General features: G+C 39.3%; 1 protein-coding gene and 1 long non-coding RNA gene across 16 annotated transcripts in view; one reads left to right on the top strand and one right to left on the bottom strand.

The window, feature by feature from the left end:
- KAT6B (lysine acetyltransferase 6B) overlaps window positions 1–18,366 on the bottom strand; it is an 86,992-nt gene that overhangs the window by 41,906 nt on the left and 26,720 nt on the right. For 7 of the 15 annotated variants that reach the window (XM_083502303.1, XM_083502305.1, XM_083502304.1 and 4 more), the window contains 5 exons: window positions 15,072–15,180; window positions 9,293–9,408; window positions 9,001–9,082; window positions 7,523–7,655; window positions 300–1,231 (listed from right to left, as the gene is read on the bottom strand). In XM_083502303.1, coding sequence (XP_083358429.1) covers window positions 300–1,231; window positions 7,523–7,655; window positions 9,001–9,082; window positions 9,293–9,408; window positions 15,072–15,180 — 1,372 coding nt within the window. The remainder of the gene's footprint in view (window positions 1–299; window positions 1,232–7,522; window positions 7,656–9,000; window positions 9,083–9,292; window positions 9,409–15,071; window positions 15,181–18,366) is intronic. The other 8 variants (XM_083502308.1, XM_083502310.1, XM_083502309.1 and 5 more) reach the window with 2 other exon arrangements.
- The window catches only part of LOC310706742, a 50,333-nt gene that overhangs the window by 21,928 nt on the left and 10,039 nt on the right, over window positions 1–18,366 (top strand). The gene's annotated exons all lie outside the window — the stretch shown is intronic.

The raw sequence follows: 18,366 nt of genomic DNA, 5'->3' as shown, positions 1-18,366 counted from the left end.
GGACAGCATGGAGTGGCTACCAATATGCTACTACAAAAGGCATAAAAGCAACATTATGAAGACATTGGGGTGGGGGGGTGCTAGTGCCACTACATATGCAAAAACTGACAAACAAGGCGGTACAGCATTAGTTGGAAAAACAATTTGGAGATTTAGTCAGCATTAGTTACAAGGTCAAAGTTCATTGCTTTTGTATGAGAGTGAAGTCAGAAGAGAAGTAGCCGAGACCTGTGTGACAAAATAAGAATTTGGATTTGGACGGGACGCAGGTTTGGTTGGCGCTTTGACCTGTTGCTTACCATCATCCTGATCAGGTTTAATCCTTCCGTCTGCCAAGTTCCCCTTCCCTGGTGAGGGGGTCCCCATCTGAGGGGTCACTTTATACTTTAATCTGCCTAGAATCCTGCGCTTTTTAAGGAAGGTTGTTTGCTTGAAGTGACCAATTGCTTTAAAAGCACGTCCTCTAGACATACCCCATCCAGAGGCGGAGGCATGAGAAATAAACCTACTTCTAATCTCTTTCTTTCCATAGAAAGCAGTTTTAGACTTGGATGTGGAAGAAAATGCTGCTTTACGACGCAAACGCTTGGGCGGTGCATAACTCGGGTGCCCCTTTTTTCGAGAGTGTCCCTGAGTGGAATAAATATGAGAAAGTCCATCAAAGAGTCCCTTTAGCTGACTGTTATTAGGAAGGCTGCTAAAGGAGGGTGCGCTTGACTGACTGGAGGAGCTTTGGGGAGAGTTAGAAGAGATGGAAGTGCTGGATTTTTGTGAACTGGGGCTCTGACCAGAGATGGGGGTTGGGGGTGGAAGTGAAGAAGGTTTTAGCTTTTGTGTGGTACCTGTAGCCAACACATGAGAAGTACATGATTGTTTCTGAGAGGCCATTTTCCTTGGACGATAATGCTTTGAAAAGTCTATTATTTCACCTCGTGATCTGCGACCATCGGGTGACGGTGTAAAAAACTTAGTAAGGCCATCAATAAGCCCTTTGGTTTTCTTGTTAACGTTAAGTGTAGAGGCAGGTATGTAGGTGGAGGTGGTGGTGGTGATTTTGGTGGCGGTGGCACCAGGCCGGGTGGGGTCTGTAACAGCCAATCTGCTGCTTGAATCCTTCACAGATGCAGCATGACCAGATGAAGGTGTGGTACAGACTTTAGTCTTTTGACCCCTACCAGGTGACCCCCTTCCTGTGAATGCATTCATGGATCCTTCATCGCTGGTTACAGACCTAGCAAAAAATATGGAAAATTTTAAGAAGCAGTCAGCATTAACAAACCATAAAAATAAACGATAGCAACACTGCATATGAATTACTCGTGCTACTTTGCTTAAATTCTAAACAACATCCTAACAGCTAAATACTGCTGGTGAAGCCTCATCAAATATAGATATACATATTAGTTCAAAACCATCAGAATTATATGATAGTGACAAGACTAAATGATGGTCGTCAGAGTGGTCTGGGGGTTAAAAGCTTTAACTAAGGCTTGTGTTCAAACCAAGTAAGCCATCAAATTCCTGGATGCTTTGGGGCAAGCCACCTTCTCAATATTTGTCATAAAACAGTAAATATAATCAACGGCTCCACAGAGTTATTCTGAGGACATGAAGCACAAAGGCTGTAAAGCACTCTGTCTATTAAATAAGAACTATAATAAGTGCAATTAACCAGTGCAGTTGCAACAACTGTGCTCAAACAGAAATACACATCTCCCCCGCATCTCCTCTCCTTCTTTAACTACAGTTAAAGAGACTGGTCAGCCTTAGGATTAACAACTGTAAATGCAAACTATTATAGTCACTCATCACAGCCCTTTCTCACATGAGTTCAGTTACTGGAAACATTCTAGGGCTCCAGCCAAGGAAACTGGTATTGCTCCACTAATCTTATATGGAACAACGAGGAGCTGCCACCACAACTTTTACTTGCTCCATTCGCTAACCACCCACCATTTTGCCACCCCTCACCCACCTGACCAAACACCTCCCCCACAGCTTGCCCCAAAGCTCACCCCAAAACCCCATCCCCTTCTCCCAGAGCTCATCCAAACAGCTCTTGTCTCACAGCTTATTAAATGTTTAATGGAGGAGGGTCCAAACTACTCTCTGAAGCACCTCCTTTAAATGTCACTCCTTCAGCAGCTCACCTGGGCTCCATCATTTAATGGAGGATAGGGATGTTTCAGACAAATCACTCCCCAAAGCATCCCCACCCTCCTTAAAAGTCATGGGAGGATGGTGGGAAGTGCTTCAGAGAACAGTTTGGCAAATCGCTCTCTGAGGCTCCTTGGCCCATTCAATGTTGCTCCTTCCTCAGCAGCTTGCCTGGGCTGCTCACCATTTGCAACACTTGCTTCCTTGCCTGCCCGCCATACTCTTGTGATGCTGCAGTTGATGCAGCTACTTATTGTCAGCTATGTGAACTACAGTGGGACCTTTACAAAAGTATTCACATAAAGCTGTAAAAGAGGAAAAGTGGGGAAGTACAACAGCAATGGCTAAACCTTGCAGAAAACATAAACTCCAGAGAGAGAAAGCTCCCTGAAATACTGCCAGTGCTTTTTTTCTTTTAAAAAATATATATGTTTAGGTGTACTCTCATTTTCCTACTCATATTGAAATACTGCCCCTCAATGGGGACTTCCGGGTTGGCGCCATCGGCAATGGCGGAATTCCTCTGACCGGGAGGAATTTGCCCCGTGGGAAATTGGGTCTGGCTGCCATGGCGAAGGCGGAGACCCGCAAAAAATCACAGGCGGGAGAAGCCTGTGAACGTGGGATTCAGCGGGCACCTTCTGCGCCTCCCCTACTCGCGGGGAAACCCGTTTTCGGGGCTCCGGAGCGCCGTGGGGTGAGTGGCGCGGTGCTTCGAATCGTCTGCTTCTTCCACGGAGCGAAGCCGCACAGCCATTGCCGGAGAGCGCTGACTTTTTCATGTGGACAATTTGACTTTAAAGTAATTACCCGTGAGTAGAGCTGAAATGGGAGAATTGGATTTCTAAAAGTATAATTTGGTATCGAAGCAGGGAGGTCCAAAATAGGAAGTCCGCCTTCCCCTTTTGTAAATAGACTGAGGCAATGAAGTTGCAAGCTGGAGTCCTGGAAAGTCTTTTGTAAAAGATTAAATTTCCATCGGTAAAGAACAAAACCCCCCTTTGGAGGCAGGAGAAGGGGGGGAAGTTGTGGACTGAGTATGCCTGCAGGAGAGAGTGAAGAGAGCTAAAACACCGCCGCTCTGACCCTGGAAATGGGCTGCTAGTAGGACTGACGTATTTTGGAATGTTCATTGACAGCGTTTAGAACGTTCATTGACAGCTAGTTAAACAAGAGAAATACATTGTTTCTACTGTTTCCGGCTGCTTTAAAAAGGAGTAAAAGTAACTGAAAATTGAAACTAACTTGAAACTAATTTTTGGATTGTTTAAAAGAGGATACTATTGACTATTACAAATAGAAACTGTTTCCCCCTAGTGGAAGCCTTTGAAACCGGTTGCTTTACAAGAGTTGGGTTAGGGAAATTTCCAGCTGCAAGTTAAAAACCGTGAGACTCTGGGACTGACCTTGAATCTTTTAAGTGTTATGGTTAATGGAAAAGGAAAAACAGACCAGTCAACTGCTGACAAAACATTGCCCCCCCTGCTTTTTCTGTTGCAGCCTTTGTACCAGTATATGTAAAACCAAGAGAAATGTTGACAGAAGAGGCTGTAGTGGCTGCATTATTTAAGATAAATGATTCATTGGATCAGCTTCACAGGAAAATGGACACGATAAATGCGAAAGTGGATGTTTCAATCATTAAAACTAACTTAAATATAGAAAGTATAAATGATACTAATATAGAAACTACTGAGAAATTGACACAGGAACCTATTTCGATATGGCTAACTGCGGAGGAGGCCAGGGAAAAAGCTGTTGTTGCTGAATGTAAAGAAACACAACTGGAGAGAAAGAGAAAGAGAGCCCCAGCCTTACAGAAGCAATTTGATGACTATAAGTTGACGCTTGCTATGACTGAACTTAAAGAAAAACAGACAAATTTGAGGATTAGAGTTCACCTTTGGTGGACATGCCCAAGGATTAAGACACTTTGGGAGATGATTCATAATGAAATGAAAAAGGTATTTAAATATACCTTTTTGAAGAAACCAGAGGCCTTTCTCCTGGGCATGGTCGGCCAATTGGTGTTAAAGAAGGATAGAACTCTTTTCACGTATGCAACAATAGCAGCAAGAATACTCATTGTGAAGCACTGGAAGACACAAGATTTATCTATCCGGGAAGAATGGCAGATGAAGTTGATGGACTATATGGAATTGGCGGAAACGACTGGCAGAAATCCGAGACCAGGGAGAAGAATCGGTGGAAGAAGACTGGAAAAAGTTTAAGACTATTTATAGAAATATTGTAAAAATAATGAATGTTAGAAAAATGTTGGAATGAAGTTATATGGCTTTAGTAGAAATGTTATAAGGAATTAAGTATAAATAGACTAATAGAGTATTAAAGGAAAAAATAAGATTAGAATATGTTAAGATAATTATAGGATAGAAAACAGAGGAAGATGGAAAGGAATTGCTGAAACAATTAATATAAGTGGAATACAAAAAGGGAGGCGTGAGGAGGTCGTGGAAATAAGGGAATGAAAGTTAAGATATTGAAATTGTTTTGTGTTTTGAATGGTTTGCGTCTTGTTTTGTTAATCTTATGTTCTTTCTTTTCTTTTCTTTTCTTTTTCTTTTCCTTTTTTGTTTGTTCTGTTTTATTGTGTTTAAATGGTTGGAAAATCAATAAATATTAATTTTTTAAAAAAATAATACTGCCCCTCAATGAGGCCAAACTTAAATTCACAAAATGTTTAAGGGTATGCATATCCCCAGAAAAAAGCACTGGATACTGCATTTGGTTTCGGTTATTCATCCCTCCCCTTCAAGGCATTTGCAGATAGTGAAAATCTTCTGTGAGCAAAAGTGCATGAGTTCCTAGATTAAATATTCCTGAATATTTTTGCACAGATTGTAGAACCGATATGTGACACTGCACAGATGACCATGCAGTAGAACATTTCCAAAATGCAGCTCTCCTGTTAAGACAGGGTCTAAATGGGTCAAAGTGTGCTTCAGGTTTTGGTCAAAGAAATCCCTACAGAAAGGGAATATGCATTCCTTAGGCTCAATATACAGTTCATGGACTTTAGCCTCACTAATTTCAATGGTCTCCTTGACTATATGCTGCACTGCATTACAACAGTAAAGCTTCTGCCTTTTGAAGACTGTTACAACTATAACATGATCCCAGGAGATCCAAGCCTTATGCTACAAAAGCTTCAAGATACTTGACTGCTTCAAAGCCAGCAACTGTAAAAATGACATTCCAATAATGCGGAGGAAGATAACACCCTAAATCCAGTATAATAGGCTTTTGTGGGCATGCTTCATTACAAAAGGGCTACATTCATATTAATTAAAAAATACACTTAAAGTAATGGAATTCTTAAAGAAAGATGCATTTCTGCGCAGCATTAAAGACAACCTACATAAGCACTAATGTGTTATTTTAGTTAAGAAAAAAAAGCGTAAGTCCAACTAAGAACCGTGCAGAAGGTACAAATAAAACATGATAAAAGGAAAACAAGAACTGGGAAAGGCTTAACATGAAAGATACTAAGAAGCAGTACTGAGTTTACTGGGAAAGTGCATCTAGCTTGATTAAGTGCTGATTTAGCTAAAGGCTAATGCAGAAACATAAAGATAATGCTGAGGAACAGTCAAGAGACGCCAAACCAAATCTCTTATATTTGTGATAAATGCAAGCAACCAGGAAAGTTTATCAAACTGAAACCCACACAATGCTGCCTAATTATTTCACATCAATTGTATTTTCTTCTCATTCCATCATCTTATTATTGTTAAGCATTATATATTTTGTTTTGATAGTGGTGAAACTGAAGTAATGAATATAAACAGATTAGAGAGGGAGCAGCCTGGGGCAACCATCTGGTTTGCTGATCTCCAATAGCCAAGCAACCCTCCATTTGGCCTTGAATGCATTCCCCACTCCAACCCATTACTGAGAATGGCTAGCAGTTAACAGTCACAATCCAGTTAAAATCTTCTAAGCCTTGCCCACATGTTGTTTGAATATTTCAATGCCAGAAGTTCAGCTCTGTTACCATAAAGCCTATCACTTGGTGCCATATATGCTAATAACCATCTGCCTACAGAGGTTAACAAGCTCCTGGTGCTATATGATTTCACATTGCTGTTCAATGCCACAATAAAGGTCCATTAAGCAGTGCCACTGCACAGTCAATTCTTTTATGATGAAGCACATAATGATTCAGCAATGTACAATATTTGTGTCATTTAGTTAGGTACATTTCATTAAGCAAAATGACATACACCTTTAAACACCCACCCACACCTCCCACAGCAGAATTTATTCTGGAACGGATTCAACAAGCTATGAATTGACACTCTAGAGGTTCAATCTCTATGTCTATGTTAAATATACGCACCATGGTACTGGTACCACATGTCATCTTCCCAATGTTTTACAGTTTCATAAAAGATGAAGGGTTACAGATCTACACTTATTTCTAAAGGAGACAGCAGTAAGTTATTTCTGCAACTCTGCATCATCAACTACGGCAAGTGCAGACCTTCACCGTTCCAACAATTCAAATAACATAATTCAGTTGTCTCGTAACATGATGACCCAATGTTCAACACAAAAACTGACAAACCACTAGGTAATTTTGCACATGTCTGCTCATCAGGAGTGAAAAATGGCTGCCATCAAGTGATCAAATAACAAACATTCCCTTGCAATAGGGGCACACACAAGTTCCACAACTTTTGCTACTAGATAGCAGTCGGTGGCAAGGGCCAGAGCAGAGGCCGCATCAGCTGCCACTGCCACCTGACTGGTTATTTATATGGCTCTGTCAATTAATATGAGAACTCTGCTGCCTTAACTCCATCATCCAGAAGTGCTTTAATGCACTTAAAAAAGAAGCATGAACAGAAACATCTGTATGTTTCTATTTAGGTTAAAACCAGGTACTTAATAATAATAATAATAAAATAATTACAGTATTATTATTATTATTATTATTATTATTATTATTATTATTATTATTATTATTAATACCCCACCCATCTGGTTCAGCCACTCTAGGTGGCTCCCCACAGAATATTAAACAGAATAAAACATCAAACTTTAAAAAGTTCCCTAAACAGGGCTGCCTTCAGATGTCTTCTAAAAGTCAGATAGTTGTTTATTTCCTTGACATCTGATGGGAGGGCGTTCCCCAGGGCATGTGCCACCACTGAGAAGGCCCTCAGCCTGGTTCCCTGTAACCTCACTTCTTGAAGTGAGGGAACCGCCAGAAGTTTAGTAGCAGGAAGATGTACGAACTTGGAACAACCCAGCAATGAAATCATTTCTCATCGTAAGAATCTGCCTGTTAAGTGCAACACCACCCAAATGTAGAAGACAAGCCAAACCCCAAAACACTTACAACATTCGTTGCTTTAGTTTATTTTTTGGTCGCCCAATAGGTTTTGTGTATCGCCGCCTTATCTGTGATGCTCTCTCTTGAAGTAACTTCCTTCCTTTTTTCTTTGGTCTGCAGACCTGGCAAATCCACATCCCTGCATTAATTATTCAAAAAAGATTTTGTTCAGGTGAAAGTGCATGAGCATCAGGTCCCAGTCATTAATTCTAGAAATTTCCCAATGAACAACAGAGTGATGCTGGTACATCCAATGATAGGAAGAAGGTTTGTAGACTCTTGGGTCTGTTACCAGAAACCTGAAGTCATGAGACAGCAGCAAATAAAGCAATCTCACCTACTGAAGAATTTCAACATCTCAATTGTCAATTTTTATTGTATTTTAAATATATTGTAAGCCACGCCAAGAACTCATTAGTAGGTAGGGTACAAATATTCCAATAGCACAGTGCAGTTGCAGAACCCATCTGTATGACTGTCCATGGGCCACAAAAAAAGATTTTGCAACTGTGACTCGGGTCCTGGCAACATCCAGTCTAGGCACAACTGATGTCCTATGACTTTTAGGAATGGCTATTATTTCTAAGGTTGAGAGATGGTAAATTAAAGTCACTGGGACTGCTGGCCTACAAAACAGCAAGACTGCAACTTGTCTATTTTGCTAGCATGCTGAAGTGGAGAAGACAAGCAGGTTACATTTAACTTTTAAAAGCTTTAAATTAAATATTCTAGGTATTAGAATAGAATACAGATGACTTTGAGGGTACAAAAGATTGTTTCCTTGCAATAACAATAAACTGATTGCCTGAATCAGAATGCTGTAACCAGCATTATCAGTACCAAAAGCTTTTAGCGGCTTGAACTATAAACGACAATAATAAGAACCACATTTTGATCAGCCAACAATATTGACAGGTTACTGTCGCCTTCCATTTTAACATTATAGGTAACAACGTGAGCACATTTTCTTGCTTGCATGTGATAAAGAAGGTGAACTATATTTACGGACTTCTTAAAAACTGCAAAAAGAAATGCCAAGTCCTATTATTTGAAGGGTAATTTGGTAGAAAATTAAACTTAGATGAGGGAAATCTGAGCTGATGGTCCATGCTCTGCCACAAATTTATACTGTGACAAATCCTTAGCTCTCCAGCTACAGAAGCTGCTACAAAAAGACAAGAACAACAAAAAAGAACCTGAACGGCCCTCTTACAATTCAAATGTACTGTATTATGGAAGCTATAAAGAACACATAGAAAAAAGAGGGGCTATTTCGGAATGCTCCATCACAAACACATCAATGTATCCAAGAATGAATAGCTTATGCATAAATAATTCACTGAATCAATTCATAATATTGAACTGAAAATCAAGATACACATGGAATGTACAAAAACATACATACATACATACATACATACATACATACATACATACATACATAAAATCAAGCCATATACACTGAAAGCATTTTCAGAGATCACCTTTTGGCATTCGGGAAAGAGGTGGGTCACAGCACTCCATGTGGAAACCTCTATCGCAAGAATCACAGAAAAGCATATTATCCTGAAATTGAAATGGAGGGAGGGAAAACAAAAGTAATCTTACAAAAATATATTTTCATGGAGAAACTAGCAAAAGACAAAAACAAACAAACCATCAATCCCTTGGCATAATTTTCACCCAATTCCTACTACGCTGTAAATTTGGTTCAACTACACCTAAATAATTAGAGCAAACATTATATATTATTTGTAATAAGGGATTAAAACTTACTGCATTTTTGCCTTGGATTCTACAGGCACTGCACGTCTTGCATTCAATACACTGCCATCTTAAGGCTTTTACATTTGTCGTCAACTCCAGACAGAATTTCAAACAGGATGGATGTCCTATAAAAAGGGAGTATTCATACATGAGGATTATTTATGTTCCAGATCACCTAAAGCTCTACGACATCTTCTCCAAGTACTAGTTCATCAGTACTGGCTACTTTCAGAATTCACGTCTTCTCTCTCATGGACAAAAAGAGAGGCAGCTGCTATTACAAGACTGCCCAGAGAACCTCAATTATTTGGTGTCTAACAAACGTTAACAAATAAAGTTATATCCCTTACTAGTACTACTCAGAGTAGACCTATTTAAATGAATGGACCCAAGTCAGTCATGTCCATTAATTTCAATGGGTCTTCTCTGAGTAGAAGCAGAGTTAGAAACTGAGATAAAATAGCTAGGCGCCAAATGGCTCCCGGGACCTGGGTGCCAAAACAGTATGTCTAATCGCCATGGGGGGGGGGGTCGGCAACACTTTAGTTGCAATTCACATAAGAGACACATGCTGAATCCACATTTTTATCAGAAATTGTTAATACATGTTTAATTTTGGTGTTGACAATAAAAATATTGGTACCATACTTCTGTTTTCAAAACACTCTACTCTTTATTGTTAAACTCCTTAACATATTGTCTATCCTTAATGTATACTTTGAGGCTTCAAAGCACATACATTTCAGTAATCCTTGAGAGTTCAACTACTACTATGGTGAGCTTTAAAAAATGTATCTTATGTGCATTTTCATTGTATTTCTACTCTTTTCTCTACCATAAAGAGAGAGAGAGAAATACTTGCCAGTTAGTATTACGCAGGACTTTTGATTTGTGGCTATGCACATATATGTCTGGATGTAGTAATTCAAAATTATTCCTGCTTCCAGTTATTTTTATTTTCTAGCTCTAATTTACAGCCACGCACCAGACATGCCTTAAGTGTCTTTTTTACAAGGTGCCCATTCAGCTTCAAGTATGTTTGGAAGAAGCCAATTATCTAGAACTATTTCAAACTAGCTTCAGGCTTGGTTTTGGCACTGAAACAGCTTTGGTCACTTTTATTGAGCATCAAAAAAGAGACAGGAGGAGTATGACCCTGTTTGTTCCCTTTGTTCTCTCTGTGGCTTTTAAAGCCATTGAGCAAGTTATCTGTTGGGTTTGCTCCCTCTGGGACTTATTTTCTGGGTTCTGGGGTGCTGGCCAATGAGCATGATGAAGGATTTAAGGCAGAGCTTTCCAAACTTTTCATATTAGTGATACACTTTTTAGACATGCATCATTTTGGGACATGGTGACACAATTTTACTAGCAGACCAGAGGCTAAACTAACCCCTTCCCAGCCCTGGGAGGAGTGCGGGGTGTATTCGTGCAACATACCTACACACTATAGCCAACACACTAACATGTCACAACACAAGCGTTTGGAAAGCTCTGATTTAAGGGGTCATTCTTATTACCATCATAGAAGCTTTTGGGATACACATAGTGATGGGCCCTTTATCTTCCTTTGAAGATGGGCATCTTCAAAATATTACGTATTATAGGTATCTGACTGCTAGTCAAGAGAATCCTGGTTGCTCCTTGAATTAATTAAAAACAAGAAAAAAGGATAGGCTTTGCATCTTGGAAGCTGTCCTGTCCGGGCTGGAACATCACATAATTTTTGGTTAACTGGAATGAGGCTTTGAGAAGCAAACAAAATTAGGCTAAGGAAATAGTAGACTGCAGGTTAATGTCTTTGTTTTCAATTTGATTCACACTTCTAGGTGCGAATGGTTTTTTGTAGCAGCTTAAATTGCCTTTGCGATGAATGACAGGTCTCCATCTGAGAAATGAGGTGAGCTTTGGTTTTTAAGTATCTCTTTGATTCTGGAACATTGCGCTCACTGGGTGCCTTTCATCTGAGGCTAGTGAGTTTTTCCACAGATGGCACTACATATGGTAGCAAAGTCCCTTATGAAGATTTAATGAGAAGGAAATTATTTAGGGGATGGAACTGGAGGGGAACAACCAGTGTCTGGCTGGAGATTAAAAATAAGAAGGATTTCTTATTAGAAAACACACAAAGAAAGTTGGTTCCCCCCAATCCTACTGTAACAATTTTTAGTGTACATCGTTTTCTCTCCATGAATCGCTCTGTCCCACTCCTACCATCTTTCTGGGATACTGAAAGCACGGTGGCTTGGTTTTCTTGACAGATAGACAGGAGGCCTTGCTTTTGGCTTCTCCTTAAGTCATTTTGGGAATATATTTTTTCTGCTGTTACCAAGAGGAAACTTGTATTCTTAGCCCAACAGAGGTTAATTTTTCTAGATGCTCTTTCTTTTATTTTTTGTTTTCCTTAATTTCTGTGGACTATGAATTATTTTTTTCAGGAATCTTCTAACTGGAAAAAGTAAATTGCATCACAACAAACTTGGTAGATACAAGCCTTTTGACTATCTTGTAATTTAGGCAGTTATTAACTAGTTTTGGCTCCAGTGATTGTCTATTTCATCAATGAGTTCCAGTGTTCTTAGCGATTTGCTCCTCTGCAATCAACAGTCACTTAGTTTCCACAGTGTGTGAGAACTAAAGAGCTCCGCTTTCTCAGCAGGCTGCAAGGAAGCTCCACCCACATTAGTCATATGCCCCAGCTCTGACCACTTTCCCTGAGCAAATTAAGCCCCCTCCCTCATGCCCTATTACTGCTTTAACCATGTGTTTTAAGACAAGGTTTTAGTCACAAAAATATATATATAGCATTATTATGCTTATGCCTAATAGTCTGCAACGTTAAATAACGGTCATGTATATATACATATATAATATATTAAAAAATACAAAAAATACTCAACTACAAGACACCTTTCTGCACCTAAACAGTGCTTCCATCTTCAAAAGAGGCAATAAACACCTTCATGTTGTTATGAACTGCTGCTTGCCTCTGATCTAATTTGTGTCTGCTGTCCTTCTGACCTGGCCCCTCTTGTGTTCAACATATTCATCTCTCCCCCTCAAACAACTGTGACACAGGCACCCTTATGCATGTCTACTCAAAAGCAAGTCCAGTCCAGTCCAATGTGATTATAGTCTAAGACAGTGGTTCCCAATTGGTAGCCTGTGAACCCCAGGGGGTCTGTGTAACAGCATACCTAAGCCCAAAGTCATTTTTATGAAAAACCTCTGAACAGCATGAAGATTTGTGTTTTTAAAAAATAATAATAATTGATGTCACCTGCACTTAAGGTTTAGCCATCTGGCAATTTGACTGCCAATCTCAATGTCTCATTGTATAGCTAAATAATGGTAAGTAACTAATTAAACATAATTTACCTTTAATGAGGCAAAGAGAATGCATCAGTGTTAATTCGAACTGAAGCTGAACCATGAAAGTTGGGCGCTTCCAATTCTGCTGTTCCTTAGAACTGTCAGTGAATTGTTATAATGCAAAAAAGCTGATTACATTATGCACTGATTAATGAAATGTTGTATTTGCAGACAGTCAGAGCATAATGAAAAGCCATATTTGCAGACAGCCAGAGTGTAATAACCAATCTCCAAAGAGCACCTTATACACATTTAATAGATACCAAATTAAATTGTATTTTCATAAGTGAATTGTGAAGCCAATAGATTTTTTTTCAGACATATGCAAGAACAAAAAACTACATCATTTGGGGAGGGGGGCTCTTGGCAAATGCATTAATCATCTATAAAATAGTATCATATCATCTTAAAATGACATTAATCTATGGTGGCATCCAGATGCAAAGCTAAGCTATAAACTGCAGTTAAGCACATTAGTCTGTACACAAGCAGCCTGCTCATAGACACAACTTGAATTCTCCTACTTTTCTCCTTTCCTCCAGCAGGGATCCTCCAGCAGGGAAATGCTCAGCTTGTCACTCTGTGGTTTGATTCCCCACTGGAGAAAGGGAGAAGAAAAGTGTGTGTGCTTAAGCTGTGTGCACTAGCTCATGTACAGACTAATTTGCTCAACCGTGGTTTATGTTGTACTGTTGCATTACCCCATCCCCACCCCGCTAAATTCTTAAGTCTTAAATTGTAAGGCTTGCAAACGCAATTCCATCCCAACGTTTAGGGCCACTATGCAAGACCAGTGTTTACCTATGTGATACACGAAGCACATGTAGGCATGTTATATTCAATTCAATTCGACTCAGAAGACCCATTGAAATTAATATGCCCAAGTTAGTCACAGTCATTCATTTCAAGGAGTCTAGTTTGAGTAAAAGTTACAGCCCATAAAATTTAAATACACATGAAGGGGGGAAAGCAGCCCTTAAAAGTTATTCTACAAAATGGACAGGTTTTGACAACTCAGTTCTTTAACACTTGAAATGAAGACAACCATCTCCGCTGCTAAGACAGCAACCAGGAGCAGTATGTATTTTACAACTAAAGAACAACCCAGCGAACCAACCCCATGATATGGATATACCACATAGTAAGCCATAAAGTCAAAAAGGTTTTCTCTTCTCTATGAGATAAAGGCCTTTTTGGCGACCAAAATATCACATTCTTCAGTTGTATCTCACTGCCCTGTATGCCATTTTTGCGTCTATCATGGCAGAACTTCTATCATTACGTGTTTCAATTCTTTCACAAGCACTAAACTATTGTGAAACATAAGGACTACAGCATTCAACCTTCTGTACCTGAATTAGATGCTCAGAAAACAAAATTCTGACCTCCTTCCAGGGTCAGAGCGTGTCACTTTCCATCTAGCTTTGAAAGCTGGTTACTGCACCCACCCACATCACCAAAAGTCAGGCAAGAATAGATATTTCAGGACCAAAGCAGGAGATCCTAATTCTCAGCCCCACAAGTTTAAAATGATAAAAGAAAAAAGAAAAGCAAGCAAGGGTTGATTTGAAAAGGAAAGCTTTCAAGTTCACATAGGAGGAATTTACTTTCTTCATAGGCATAATAGACTATCCTAACATCTCTTGATGCTTTTCATAAAACAAAATAAGTAAGTGCTAAGAAGGAAAAAGTGACAGTAGTAATAATTAAATAATAATTTTTAGAGTTAACTTTTGGTCTCATCCAAAATACATAAGGTAAAAAGAAAGTTAACAAAGAACGTCAGAGAACTATACAAGAATCTTATCAAGCACAAAAGCACAGGAATGGCAATAAACATTTCATTTTTATATACCATTTTAATGGCTGGGGATGGAAAATGCGTATTTTGAACCTCAGAGGGGAGAAACGTGGCTTTGGTGGGGGGATAAAACAGGGCTAACTAAGCACACCAAATTTCTCTGTCCCAAAGATACTTTTCTTGTTATGTGTCTTTGTGAGTAACTGGTAGTTATTCGGGCAGTTTCCAAAAGCTCGCAGAGTGAAACTGATTAGAAGTCACACAGTTGTTGACTTAACATATATTTGTGGTGCTGAATGATGTATAAACATTAAAATCTCAATTTCTTCCAGCAGATGTGGCTATAAAGCACATTAAATTATTTTGAACATATTTTTTTTTAAAAGGTAACTAAAACTCTGAACACAACAAAAGCATAATGGGGGGGGGCCTTTAGCTAACATTTTTACTCTGTGAATGGAAGGTGCTTCTCTTCCCCAAAAAGGAAAGCTGCACTCATAGAGGGAACACTTCAGCTCATAGAAATGATGTACTACATCCTCAAAGAACCACTGGTTGCAAAAACACTTGTAAAAGACTGCGAAAAGGTCTGTCTAATTTGGTCAGTGAAAGACTTACCACTACTGCCACAATCAGCACAGGAAAGGAGTTCTTCTGGCTTTTTCTCACGATTTGATTCTTTTGTCCCCAAACAGAAGCTACATATTGGAATGGGATCTGCTCGTGGCTAGGGAAAGAAAGTGTTGAATCAATTATTGGTTCTCTTGCATACAGAATCTTGTTTCCTGTTTTTGTGACCTCAAAATGTTATTCTCTTTTATTAAAACATGTTAGGCTTTTGTTTCGCAATGCAGAATTAAAATATTTAATATAGCCTCAGTTTACTAATACTAGCTATTAATACCAGTTTGGTGCTTTTTCTTAGAATACTGAAAAAACTTCAGTGTAAAAATCATCTGTCAACATTTGGTTCTTCTTTAATACACACACAGTTTTGAATACCAAGAAATAGCTGTGGAGACTGAAATTAAGAAACAAGTTCATGAACAGCAGCAGCTGCTTATAATATCTCTTTCCTTACATGAAAACCAGACAATATTCCCCTCATCCACAAAGAGATCAGCAGCTGTCATTCTTAAATTACACCTGAACTATTTTCACATGTATGGGTTCATAAATTATGTAACTGTGGAGCCACCACAGAGTAGCTCCCTTCCTACTATCTGGTAGAGCGCCCTGTGCCACAGCCCGCCCAGTTTAGCCGAGTCCCACAACCCTCAAGAGAGGTCTTTTCAGGGGGCCGCTGGGTGAGAGGAGAGAGCGGCAAAGTCATCTTCTACTGAAACTACTGATTTCTCTGGATCCAACCCAGTATCAAGAGGGAAATAAAAAAAGACAGAAAAGGCCATTTTTAATAATTCCTTAAAACGAGGAAGCTGACTATTTAAGGAGAGAAGTAAATAGGTAAGGAATCATGAGCACACAAGCATGGAGATTGGTGTGGTGGTTTAATAAGATTGGTGTTTGAGAAGAGGCAAAACCAACGAAGAACAGAGAGCATGCAATGAAATGAGTTCAAAACCATGAAAAGAAATGCTATAATAGTAGGGGAAGACATGGAAGGAAAACAGGTATACTGTGATTTTTCTGTGAATAAGCAGAAGAATCGTGAACAGACTATACATTTTAACTCAGAGAGACAGGAAGATTTATCAACAAATCAAAGATTTATTGCAGTCACTGACAAGTAAAAAAAACAACCCACGTAAGCCAGAATTTCAAATATCAAATCAATGTTTTCCCAATCATAATCCCATTGTATTTACAAAACTTTTATTAAAAAAACCCTCCATCTATTAATTACAGAAATAAAAGATCCAATTGAGTCAAATATTTCCTTAACTCCAACAATGATTTCAATGAGATATCTTCATAAAACAGACAGTAAAGCATGTGTAACAGAAATTACCTACCATTAGCTAAAGGGCACTGGCTGCCTATATGCTACCAGAACAAGGTTAAGGTCTTACAGTGGTACCTTGGGTTAAGTACATAATTCGTTCCGGAGGTCTGTTCTTAACCTGAAGCACCACTTTAGCTAATGGGGCCTCCCGCTGCTGCTGTGCCGCCGGAGCCCGATTTCTGTTCTTATCCTGAAGCAAAGTTCTTAACCTGAAGCACTATTTCTGGGTTAGCGGAGAGTGTAACCTGAAGCGTATGTAACCTGAAGCGTATGTAACCCGAGGTACCACTGTACTTTTATAAACACCTTAGGGCCAAGTTATCTTCAAGATCGCCTCACTCCTATGCCCTGGACCAATTTGTGTGTTCAGCAGATGGGTGCCTGCTTGAAAACACATCTGGTTACAACACCTAGTGATATTTTTTCAGTAGATTTTTGAGGTGTATTCAAATTCTGAGAAAGCACAGCACTCTTCTAAAGAACCAATTCAACTTATCTTCACGCAGCCAATCAGCCACCTATGTGACTATAGTTACCTTATTTTGGAAAATACATCTCATGCATGACAGAGTAAATCTCTGGATACAAAAGATGCTATCCTGAAATAGAAACCCCTTAGGCAGAAGGAACTGTGCTGGTGTACCAGATGTCAGAGCATTTCAAATTACTTTACTCACCAGATAAAATCTGAACTACGACAACTAGGATACAACTACAAAGCAAGTTTAATACAACATCAATAAATGATTGGTTAAAACTCAAACAGCAATACAGAAGCTAAGCCAACTAATCCAGTATCCACAATTTATGAACTAATGTCAATATAATTCAAATTACATTAGTTTGAACATACTGAAGGCTGTGTTCCAAAGACCAGTAAGAAAAACAGTTTTAACAAGAAAGCCTACTAAAGTAACTAGATCCAGGCTGAAAGCCTTAGTCTGCAGCCGAGCACATAAAAAGTAGGACCCAATTATTCAGCACACAAAAACACATTTTATGATAACCTAATTAATCATAAACACAAAGTTTCAGACATTACATAATTTTACAGACTTGTTTTCCATACTCTGCCAAACATAGCAATTTATACGAGACATAAATCTATACCTGAAAAGTAATATCAACAAAGTATAGGAGAGGGGAGAGACTACTACTATTATTTTTAAAAGTACCAAACGAACTTTTACTACGCAGGGCATTTTATAAGGATTTCAAATGGTGAGGTTGATGTTATAACCAGGGGTGGATTTCCCATCATCCTGACCACTGACCACACTGATGGGGGCTCAAAGGAGTTGGGAACAACTGCTGGAGGGATCATAGTTTAGCCACTTCAGCCTATTAAAAAGGGGGGCAGGGACACCAGTATTTCAAAATTCACCAGCCACAAGCACACTTGTCATCCGCCTGACATTATATTTCATGCAATCGTATCTTTTGGGATAGTTTCTCAGCTACCATACAGAAGCTATAGTCTAGCAACTGATCCATCACAGGACAGAGGTTAATCAACACCTGCTTAATATCAGATACAAAACCTTAGAGACAAATCCCGGAGAATATCAGTTGTAATATGTGAATGAAGTTTGCAACCCTGGAAAAAAGAGCTGGAATAATCTAACAGCAAAAGTTGTGTTAAGTAATAAGCCAAGGAATGTGAACACAGAAACATCAAGATCTGTCTTCATCACTGCTGCCTCACCTGGCTGCGGTCTGGGCATTTACTATGGCCCTGTGATTGTGTTAAAAAATTAGCCAAGCATGTTTTGCAACTGGCACAGGTCCAATTGGGACCACACGGAGATCTTTGGATGCCAGGCTGGCAAGTGACACCTCCATCTGGCTGGCCCCTCTAGCTTTCTTAAGCGGGTAAGCAGAAGAGCTTATTTATTGCATTTATATCCCATCCTTTTCTCCAAGTTTTAAAATGCCACATTTTTTAAAGGA

Source organism: Podarcis liolepis, assembly GCF_965112155.1.
Source record: "Podarcis liolepis genome assembly, chromosome: 5".
NCBI classification, from domain to species: domain Eukaryota; kingdom Metazoa; phylum Chordata; class Lepidosauria; order Squamata; family Lacertidae; genus Podarcis; species Podarcis liolepis.
Note: the sequence above shows the minus strand (reverse complement) of the source record. Positions and strands in the feature narration are given on the sequence as shown.